The following is a 10,494-nucleotide window of genomic DNA, read 5'->3' on the forward strand; positions in this document are numbered from 1 at the left end:
TAACAACAAAAACAATTCAAACTAAAAAACTGTAAATAAGCCATGCTAAAAACCATGAAAGTGGAGTTGATAAAAATGTATTTAATCTAGATTGCTTTACAAAACCACTCCGTGTTTTGTTTTGTTGTTTTTTTTTAGTTTTTTTAACTTAAACTTTAGTTTATATAAAACACCAACAGAAAGTATTACATAATTGTGAAGAGGGAGGAAAAATAAGCATTGACTTTTAATGTTTTATTTTGACCAAATCCTCTGTGGCATTCAGATTCAGCTTGCTTTACTCTGTTACCCCTAAAGGAAATCGGTGGATAAGGAAAACCTGCAGAGGAGATGAGACTTTGGTGGAGGTTCACCTTCCAGTAGACCGACCAGACATTCATCCAGAGACGGAACGATCAAAGCATATTCAGGCATTGAAATGGCCTAGTCAAAGACCAGACTTAAATCCATTTGCCAATTGATTTAATAGATTTTTTTTTTTTTTTGCTAAAATCTGACTTTTTTGCAAAAAAAAGAAAAAAAAAAAGTTTCCATCTCTAGGTGTAAAAAGCTGGTAGAAAATACAAAGGCACACCACACTTTTCAGTCTTTTCTTAATAATAATAAAAACAGGAATCGGCGTCTCATTTTTCTTCCAGATTTTGCTTCACTTTGCGTCGATATGACACCTAAAATCCAATAAAATCTATTGACTCTGTGGTTCTAAAAGTCAAAGCAGTTCAGTTGGAATATTTGTGATCTGAACTTTCCAGCCAGGCCCTGAATCCTCTGTTGTCTGAGAGGAACTGCAACACGAGAAGATGATTAGGTAGCTTCCTCATCATCCTCATCCTCAGGTTGGAGAAGGCAGCACGGGGTCAAAGGTCGGCTGAGTGGGTGTCAGAGCATGAGCAGAGGGCCGCCTCTGAGCTGCTGGTAAACACGCAGGAGGAGCGTCTGCGTCTGCCCAGAGGACACGCCCACACCGCTGGCCTCCCAGACCTGACCTCGCTCTACCTGACGGCGCAGGAAGAGGAGAGAGAGAGAGAGAGAGGAGCCGTGCCATTGGTCGCTTTCTGGACATCTTAGGTTTAAGACTCATACATGTCTCTGTTGTTCTACACTGGATTGAGAATAAAGCCTAATGTTACCTCAGCTTGCTGTAGCGCGAGCCTCAAATCTGCAATGGGAACTGTTCTGGAGGAAGCGGCCTTCTGCAGCAGAGTCTGTGTGAGAGAACAGAGCCGTTTGTTCCAAACAGACACAAAGAAGGTCGAAATCTGACAATGCAGGACAGCAAATAGGTTCAATCGGAGGTTCCTAAACTTGTCCAGGCCATGGCCCCCCAAACACATTAACCTTTAGCTGATGACCCCCACAGACAGTGCTACAAAATATGTAAAGAAACTCTTAAGTTTACTTGATTTTTTTTGTAGAGATTTTGCTATGCTCTAGAAATATAATGATAAAAGTAAATCGTGTCTTATAATTTTTTGTACTTTATTTAGGGGAAAAAAATAGTAATCTGTTTTGTTTAGCAAAGGCTGATGGGAATCTGAAAACAATTACATAGAATTAAGGATATCAGAGCCGATCGATTGGTTAATCTCTGAATCCTCCATGAGAAAAAGTGAGAACAGACGATACTTCCAGAAATAACTTGGAGTTACATTCAACATAATTCTGTGGTAAAGTTTATGAAAAACAAGATTTCAGTCCATCTCAACTCATTTGGGCATGACTGTTTGTTGACTTCGGTTGTGTTAAACACGAGCTGGAACGCTTTCATCTGCTTCCTGTCGTCTCCTGCCAGGTTAAAGGGAGGAGACAACAGCTAAACTTAAGGTTGTCTTTAACAAGTTCTAGAAAACTCTTGACTGGCAGATTTTGAATAAAATTTTGAGAATAACCTGTAAGCTCCTCGGAGGTTGCTGGTAAATTTCAGAGTGTAGGGTGTCTACCTGAATGCGACGCAGCACAGCGTGGTGCAGGCCGCACACGGCCGCAACTGACGAGCTCTTCACCTGAACCTCCATGGTGACCAGGGGCTCCGTCTTCTCCTCCATGTTTACCTGCTGACCAGAAGACGGATGCTCAGGTTAAACCAGAAAACGCCTGTCGCAGTAACCGGGTCTCTCCGGTAGAGTGTTCACCTCTACAGCAGTCAGTTTGACTGCGGCGTTATTTGGTGCCCTGCCACAGATCACTGAGCTGCTCCCGTCAGTCTTGATTCCTTTGCGCTCCGTCTTCACGCCACCACAGCCTTCAGACAACAGCCACTCAAGCAAAGAGACACGGGGGCTCCCAGGGGTCAACCCCAGCGCGTCCCTCAGTAACTCTGACGACACGCGGACTCTAGCAGAATACTCCTCCGGTCTGGACGTCTGGCCTCCTCCTCTGCACCGGAGCTGCCGTGAGCTTATAAAACCCTGGAGGAGGTCTGCCGGGTTGCTGCTGGACCGGGCTGGAGCCGGCGGGTCGCCGAGCCGCAGGGCGTGCAGCCAGTCCACCGTCAGGGTGTTCAACGGCAAACTGAAACAGGCCCTCTGTGAGTCCAGAGGGGCCGTCGCCTCCTCCTGTCCCAGAAACTTCCAGAGGGAGAACAGGAGAGAGCAGGTCACGGTAACGGGGAAGGAGGCGTCGCCCTCCGCCGCGACCGGCAGAGACACCTCCACCGACTCCCCCGGGCCGAGACCGCCGAACGGGAAGGAGTAGTTCACAGACGAGGCTTCCCCTCCTGCTTCTAGAGGACAGGACAGAGGAAGGACAGCGACGCTCAGCGTCCAGCCCCGCTCCAGGACGAAAGGACTCAAGTTCTCCAGGACGCATGTCAGGTTCAGGGAGTCTCTCTGAAGCAGTCTGCTCCACCGAACCAAACCACGACACCTGACTGGCTTCGAGTCCGACTCTGAACGGTTCGTCAGCAGGAAGCTGATGTTCATCACCTGATTCAGCTGCTTCAGGACCTGATTCTTGGATCTGATGATGGTTTTCAAAACTGATGCTCTGAAGGGAAACAGATTGAAAGCACTTTAGGTTTGGAAAAGTTGGGACAGAAAGTAAAAGACCCTGAAGATACAATTTAAATATCCTTAAGGGGGATATTTAGTTAAACTTGGAAAGAGTTTCATTTCCACTCAGTAACTACGTTTCCATTACAAATGTGCGCAAATCTTTGTCTATATTTTGCTAAAAAACACAGTTTCACAATTAAATAAGAAATGAAATTAAAATCATAGGTGAATCAACCTGTTCATGAGAGAAGACAATAAAAATGATGGCAGTTATGGATGTAAACAGTGAGATTCATTCATAATTCAGCCATGGTGCTAGCGCTCATTATCTATCAGCCAATCAGAGGAGATGTCTTGTTCAGCTGTTGGAGTGACAAGCTCCCTCCTACGTGGGAGCGGCTACGTATGGAGAGGAATTATAGTCGGCCATTTTACATTAGAGCTGTGGATTCAACATGTTGGAATTACACACAACTTTTTAATGAACTGTGATGTTGTGAGAGGAATGAGGCAGCTCCACATAGTTCAAAAACAAAAAAACAAAACCCCTACAAACAAACCATGATCCTCTAACTGTTTCCTGTCGTCTTATTCGTCGTTTTCGTCAGTAGTACGTGGTCAACATGCAGCTTTTGATCAAATGGCTCCTGTGATGCGAAATAAACTTTTCCATTGCAGTCTTAAGAAAAACCTCTTCTTTGCTACAGTTGAGAAACCACTCCATCCTAGCACATAAACGTTTTATCGAAAAAACGTGTTTTTTTTTCCTAAACATGTTTCCATTAAGCAAATTTATTTTCCTAGTTTCAATTTGCTCAGTTTTACGGTAAAAGGAAACGCAGCTGGTTGAACTCATCTCTGGTTGTGCTCATGATTCTAAAACAAACGGACGTCCTTCGGTTGGTGTACCTTTCACAAACGTCCCCAATGGCAGACAGGATGTCCCCGACGCTGCGTCCAACCTGGGAGGAGGGACGCTTGGACAAGCCGTCCTCCTGTGTCCTAACAGGGAGACGGATGGACTGCAGCCGCCCTCTGACCGACAGGCTGAGCAGCTGACCTTCACCTGGGGGTGGAGGTCACACACTTTACCAACTCACAACCTTCACGACGTCACACAGAACAGTTCACAGCTTAAATATGATTAAAGACTCTAAAGAACTTAAGATAAAGGCTTCCGGACCAGACAGTCACTTTATTATTATAACAGAAAAGAAATTTATGCCTTTTCCTGACCTATTTTTGATCAACTACACACAGTCTGCACTACATTTACCATGTTGATAGTTGAGGCATGTTACACTGTAACTTCATCAGGCAAAGTCAAAATGGTGGCAACTGGTTATTGCTGATGAGATAGGACAGCAACTAATAATTATTTGACAATTTATTAGTTAATCAGATCAAAAAGTTGACTTATTATGAAGATTTAAACTTATTTTACACAACATTAAAAAGAAACAACTAATTTGCTTCCTTTGTTAAAATAAGAAACATTTTATTTCTTAAAATCCAATAACAGCGTTCATTTAGTGAACGCTTCATAATTTGTAGTGAAGGATTTGCAGCTACAAAATACTTCTAACATTAACATGTGAAAAGTTCAGATCTTTCTGCTGGACTGAACATCAGTACAGTGTAGGGCTGATCTGCTGATTATTATTTTTTGAATAATTGGATAGCAAAAGGTGCTTAATGGGAGATTTTTTTTTTGTATTTTATTTTATTTACAGAATTTGAACTAGGTAAAGCTAAAATAGAACATACAAAAAAGTTTTTTAGTTTTAAATACAAAATTTCTATACTTTTTGACCAGTTTTGGCTGGCCCAAGCTTTTAGGGGCCTTAGCAGATTTTCATTGGGGGCCCCTTTGCAGCATGTCAACACCAGATTGGTCATTCCTAACCAACATGCCTACTATCTTTAGCATCATTTGAAATTAGCTTAAATCGTACTGATGTTATTATGGCTGCTGATTTTAAACTTACAGGAGTAGCAAACTAAAGAAAATACAATATTGTTTTTTTTGTGTGTGTTATTTAAGTGTGACATATCATTTAAAAAATGTGAACGTAATATCAGCTGACAAACGCTACAATAAACAAGTTTGATATCTTATATTTTCCTAACAGAGGCAGCAACCAACAGCAAGAAGAAATCGACCTATTATATGTGTAATAACTATAAAAATGATATACAAATCATTTTCCGTGTGAAATAGAATTTAATTTGAATTACTCAATTACATAAAAAAAATATGTTTTTTATCATGCTAGCTTGATGCTTTTAGGGCCTCCTGGTGGTATGGAGGGCTCTAAGCAGCCCCTTGACTTGCATCTGTCCAAGTCTTTTTTTGCCAGAAGTCTCTCTTTTTCCCTGAATCATCTTTTGACAAAGAATAGATGGTGATTTGTTTACTTTTTTTTTTTTCCAAAATAATTTTTGGCAAAAAAATAAAATAAAACAAAAGACTTAGGAACTTTTTCAGAGGGTGATGATGTGCTTTGGGCCTGCTCTGCATGAAACACATTCAATCCTGCGCTGGAAATGTGACAAAACATTCAGGGGGTGTGAATATTTTTGCATGTGAGGCGTCATCCATTCACCTGCAGAGCTGCATGTAGGCTGGTGCAAAGCCGCGACTCTGCTCACGTTTAAACTGACGGGTGTGAGGAGGGCAGCGGGGTTGGACCGGGACCCCTCGTCCTCCTGTCTTCCTGCTGTCCCAGAAGAACCGTCCCATAGATCCACCGACAGCAGGTCTGAGCCGGTGCTGTAGTAAACACGGCCCTGATCCATACAGGCGCACTCTACGGGACCTGGGACGCACCCCAGAGTAAACCTGGCGCCGCCGCCTCCCTCTGACCCGGCCCGGCCAGCCCTGATCAGAACGGCTCTGCCTTGTTTGCCCAGAGCTATCAAACACCCCGCGGAACCTGCATCGGTTTCCATGACAGCAGATGCTCCGACAAACACGACCGGCTGCTCGAGGCTGTGGAGGATCCGGAGCCTGGATCCCGGGATGCGCAGAGGGAGGAAGGACAAGCGTCCGTCTGGCAGGCCGCAGAGCACAACTGGCGATTTGGAGAGCGCCGCTTCCGCCCCAAACAGAAGCCTGAAGAGGAGGGGCTGGAGGGGGAAGTGGGAACTAGACGGACGAGGAGTAGAGGAGGCAGGCAACACGTCGCCGGGATACACACACACCAACACACATCTGGATTCTGTGTCGCCTTGAACGGAAGGCGAGACCAGCGGCAGAGAGAAGGAGGCGAGCAGGTCGCAGGGGTCGGACTGGGACGCCCGCTGGGTTTGATACAGAGTCAGTGACCAGGACGAGTCGGTCCGGCAAAGGGTCAGGAGCACGGAACCAACGACCAGGAGGGACGACACTCTGTCGGCGACGGCAACGAGACACTCGGTAGAGATCTTCACCTCAGTGGGACCAGAACCTGCATCATGGGAGGAACTTTGACCCCCAAACAGATGAAAGGTCAAATCAGATTTACAGACATTAGAGGTGCACCGACAGCAGTTTTCTAGTCGATAATCCATCGTCAAAATGCCAGAGGATTCCCCCAGTGTATTATCAGCCTGGCGGGCTATCAGGCTTTACCTCCTACTGGTGGCCCCTTCCACAGGCCATAGCAGATTTTTTGGGGGGAAGCCCTGATTGACCCGTTATCTGATTTTGGCCAATTCCAATTTTTTTTGTCTGAAAATTAGACCTCTGTGTGAACAGTTTACAACTAAGTATGACGCATGTCTGACATCAATGATATAAAAGCTGGATAAAATGACCATTATGGTTCAGACTGCAGGAGCTTTGAAAACTATTCGATACATATCCAAAATAGTTTCTCATGTGGTTCAGATTTGATTTTATTTGTGGGTGAAAAGATCGGAACTGGGTCGTTCAGATGGGTACGAGTCAAAGATCGGCAAAAAAATAGCAGATTTGTGTTGCGTTTGCCTGCTGAGTGACCATAGTTTATGCTACTGAGCGACAGGAAGTGATTTGTACCTGGGTACCAGCAGCTGGACTTTGACACTGTAAACTCCACTCCAGCATGCCACAAACAGGAGCTGCTCATCAGGGCTGACAGCCAGATCCCTCACAGCAGCAGGCATCTGAAGAACCGCCTGCAACACAACAACCAAAAAGGAAGTAACAGGAAGGAGTTGTGTTTTCATCAGCTGTAATGAAAACATTAAAAAGCTGCCTTGTCAGCTTTTCCCGTGAGCTCCCTTACCAGCAGACAGGCACAACCCCCACAGAAGGCTAGCTAAAGAAGCAGACTGGTCACTGTGTTGTGTTGATGAAAAATTGACATACTTTTCAGTGGTTGACATTTCTGTTTTTAACAGATATTTTTATTGATCTTATGTAATATTAGAATTTCCTAAGAAACTTAATCGTGTATTTTCATTACCATCAAAATGATCAAATACTTATTTCAACAGTTTGTTTGAAATTAATCTATATAGTATACAAAGGACCTTAGGAACTGAATTACAGAAACTTTCCAGCTAGCATCTGTGAATTAATGACTTCAAACATGAACCTGCTTACCCTGAGCGTTTTCTCCTGCGCAGTGAAGACAAAAACCTCCTCACCACCAGTACAGATGAAAACATCCGTCCCAGTTCCACACTTGACCAGCGGTGTTCCAGATTTCCCTAAAAGGCCGAACTCAGCCCAAGGCTCAGCAGCACACCGTCCTTCCATCATGACTAAAAAGTTTGTTCAGGACGCCACGTTTCCTACATACCTAATTTATCAGCAGGGTTAGTAGTCAAGAGCTACCAGTTAACTCTGTGACCAGCTGTTAACAAGAGGAAGACGTCAGACGTCCCGCGCCTCATTATTTTAACCAATGACAGTCATGAACTACATTACCCATAACCATTAGACGGAAATGATATGGGGGAAAAAAGACCGAGGATTTTTTTTTTTCTTCTTTTTTTCGCTCTGTCCTCTTGTTTTACAGAGGTTAGAGGCTCTAGGGCGAGTAGGTTTAAAATATTTCCATTAACAATTAATCCAATTAAAAATAAACAATATTGACATTTAGAAAAATTACCTCACTTATGTTCCCACAACGCCAGAGCTCTGTATGACACTAGGGGGCGTCCGGTCAACGTGTCGAGCTGTTTAACCACCTACGAAGAAGAAGGCAGCCAAGGCCCAATCAAAACAGTCGAAGTGAACATCCGCCGAAATTTGAAAACGCCCTCTAGATTAGCAGTTGATAGCAGGTAGAAGTTTGAGCTAAGCTTGTGAAACACATAATGGACCCGTTGGACGAAAAGGATATCAAGTTCTATTTTTTTGAGAACAGACTTAAAACCTTTCAAGGGTGGCCGTTTGACGAAGACTGCGCGTGCACTCCTGAGAACGTGAGTATGAAACAGTGAAGTACCGCACAGTCACTATGTTACTGTTAACATAATGACCCAAAATAACTATATAAGAAGCTGGAATATGAAACTTTTTGTTTGTTCCGTGGGTCGTTCTAGCTGGAGGTTACATACTATTGTTGTTATTTTAGGTGGCTGGTTTTGAAAGATTTTATAAGTAACAACAGCTTACTAAATAGTAAATTTTACAGTCAGCTGACGAGACATTTTAAAGCAGCAGATGTTGGGATGTCGGCATGCGTTGTCTTGTCATTGATATAATTTTTTTTGGTTAATACTGAGTAAAACATTTTAAGTTTCCAATTCATAAAAAATAAACAGGAATTTCCTAAGGGAATTCCTCCTAAAGGGAGGAGCTAAGCTTTTCACTAACCCCAATCCAATATGGCTTCTTTAGAAAAAGCATTCACTTCTACCAGTTTGTATATCACTAAATCTTCCCCATAACTACACAGATACAACTTCTGTTTGCTATCAAAGTTCTTTAGACAGAATCCCTTTTTAACCTCTACCTCTTAGTATTATTGGTTTACACTATTGGTTACAGAGTAGTGGGTCCCAAATGTAGGAGCACAACTTCCTAAATCGTTTTGTTTTTTTCAGTGATAGCCTTGGAACTGTTGAGGTACTAACTGCACTAGCAAATACCTGCAGAAATGTGAATTTTTTGTTATGCCAGAAAAGCCTCTGATATCCAGGTAAAAGTGTTTGTTTGTATCACTAAGTGGGAAAGATAAAACCTTTCTCATTTTAGAAAATTTGAGCCTGGATGTGTGTGGAATATTGAAATGAAAAGCTGTTGTCTCAGTGCTCTCTGTGTGCTCATGTGTTGGTGTAGATGGCCAGAGCCGGTTTCATCCACACGCCGTCCGAGAACAGCCCAGACACGGCCATGTGTTTCTTCTGCCTCAAGGAGCTGGAAGGCTGGGAGCCAGAGGACGACCCAGAGTAAGAACTGCACTTAACTGGGCCACACGTGTGTGGTTACCATGCCTACAACTATACTGTAATTCTTTTCCAAGTCTGTTAGTATACAATATGTACATTCTTCCTTTGTTTGGCTTTACATTAACAAACTGTTAGCGAATGTAACTAGATAGAGCCAAATACACCTTTACAAACAATCTGAACAAATAAATCAGCTTGGTTATTTTTCTTTTTTACCCTACTACAAAAAAATAATGTCTGACTGTTGTTTTATTCTGCCTTAGAATTTTGAAACATGTGGTATTTGGTTTTAGTTTTTTTCCAAGTTGGGATTACTATTACAAAGCTCTGAAAATCAGCCACTGTCCTACGTTGCTCTGAGAGACTCATACATCTGCCCAACAGTCAACTTCTCTTCTACCAACTTAGTGACTTTTTAGGGGGGGGAAAAAAAATCAGAAATATTTGTCATGATTATTAAGGTTGCTCTGTTTTATCAGGAAGGAACACAGATCCCATTCGTCATCCTGCCACTTTATCGCCCTGAAGAAAAAAGTAGAGGATCTGACCGTGGAAGAATTCTTCAAACTCCAGAAGGAGAGACACAAATTCATAGTTGTACGTTCTTCTTCACGGCTCGCCGCAATGCCTGATTCCAGGCTACTGTTCTTGGTCCGATTCAGAACTTTGTTTCCTTTCATTCACAGAACAAAACTGGAAACGAGGCCATTGCCAAGTTTGAGGAAGCAGCCAGCCTGAGGCGAGCGGCCATCATTAAGACGGCCATGGGAGAGGAGTGATCCAGGATGAAGAGAGGATCCTGCCCTCACTGAGGATTTTCTGTTTTTAGTTTCTGTGTTGTTGTGTTCATGTTTCTTGCTCTTGGTGTTGTTTGTACCATGTGCTGGTTTGTGGTACCAGCTCTGGTTTCATTAATACTTTTCATGTCTTTTCTTTGTTGTCATGAAATAAATTAGTGATGGATTCAGTATCTTGTAATAAATGATGTGTATATAAATCCTGAATAGAGTGCCGTTCAGTGTGTTGCTGTTTTCACATTTTGTTACAATACAGTCAGATTGTAAATTGTATTAAAAATGTGATTTCTTGGTTTTCTTCAATTTTGAGGAAAGAGATTCATGTAATGCAATTTAGA

At 43.0% G+C, this 10,494-nt stretch overlaps 2 protein-coding genes across 5 annotated transcripts; one reads left to right on the plus strand and one right to left on the minus strand.

Annotated features, from left to right (window-relative positions):
- Positions 1 to 219: 219 nt before the first annotated feature.
- faap100 (FA core complex associated protein 100) lies at positions 220 to 8,010 on the minus strand. 4 transcript variants are annotated; one of them, XM_044103621.1, is made up of 8 exons: positions 7,564 to 8,010; positions 7,015 to 7,133; positions 5,600 to 6,459; positions 3,903 to 4,059; positions 2,133 to 2,985; positions 1,941 to 2,054; positions 1,131 to 1,205; positions 220 to 992 (listed from the first exon to the last, which is right to left on the minus strand). In XM_044103621.1, exons 1-8 carry the CDS (start codon positions 7,720 to 7,722, stop codon positions 858 to 860), a joined length of 2,472 nt encoding a protein of 823 aa, XP_043959556.1. In that variant the 5' UTR covers positions 7,723 to 8,010; the 3' UTR covers positions 220 to 857. The 4 variants fall into 4 exon arrangements, with proteins under 4 accessions (XP_043959556.1, XP_043959557.1, XP_043959558.1 ...); XM_044103622.1 differs by having other exon boundaries at positions 1,941 to 2,051; positions 7,564 to 8,008; XM_044103623.1 differs by having other exon boundaries at positions 220 to 996; positions 7,564 to 8,007.
- A 140-nt stretch (positions 8,011 to 8,150) lies between these two features.
- Positions 8,151 to 10,363, plus strand: birc5a (baculoviral IAP repeat containing 5a). The gene is made up of 4 exons (XM_044103625.1): positions 8,151 to 8,390; positions 9,250 to 9,359; positions 9,839 to 9,956; positions 10,046 to 10,363. The coding sequence occupies exons 1-4, from the start codon at positions 8,283 to 8,285 to the stop codon at positions 10,136 to 10,138; spliced, it is 429 nt and encodes a 142-aa protein (XP_043959560.1). The 5' UTR covers positions 8,151 to 8,282; the 3' UTR covers positions 10,139 to 10,363.
- The last annotated feature ends 131 nt before the right edge of the window (positions 10,364 to 10,494 follow it).

This window comes from Gambusia affinis, linkage group LG20, assembly GCF_019740435.1.
Source record: "Gambusia affinis linkage group LG20, SWU_Gaff_1.0, whole genome shotgun sequence".
Lineage (NCBI taxonomy): Eukaryota > Metazoa > Chordata > Actinopteri > Cyprinodontiformes > Poeciliidae > Gambusia > Gambusia affinis.

Coding starts and splice junctions, on each gene's coding strand:
- birc5a (XM_044103625.1), top strand. CDS start 8,283: ATGGACCCGTTGGACGAAAAGGATATCAAGTTCTATTTTTTTGAGAAC. Junction 8,391..9,249: donor GCGCGTGCACTCCTGAGAAC/GTGAGTATGAAA, acceptor GTGTTGGTGTAG/ATGGCCAGAGCCGGTTTCAT. Junction 9,957..10,045: donor AGAGACACAAATTCATAGTT/GTACGTTCTTCT, acceptor TTTCATTCACAG/AACAAAACTGGAAACGAGGC.
- faap100 (XM_044103621.1), bottom strand. CDS start 7,722: ATGATGGAAGGACGGTGTGCTGCTGAGCCTTGGGCTGAGTTCGGCCTT. Junction 7,134..7,563: donor CGCAGGAGAAAACGCTCAGG/GTAAGCAGGTTC, acceptor GTTGTGTTGCAG/GCGGTTCTTCAGATGCCTGC. Junction 993..1,130: donor TCGCGCTACAGCAAGCTGAG/GTAACATTAGGC, acceptor GCCGTCAGGTAG/AGCGAGGTCAGGTCTGGGAG.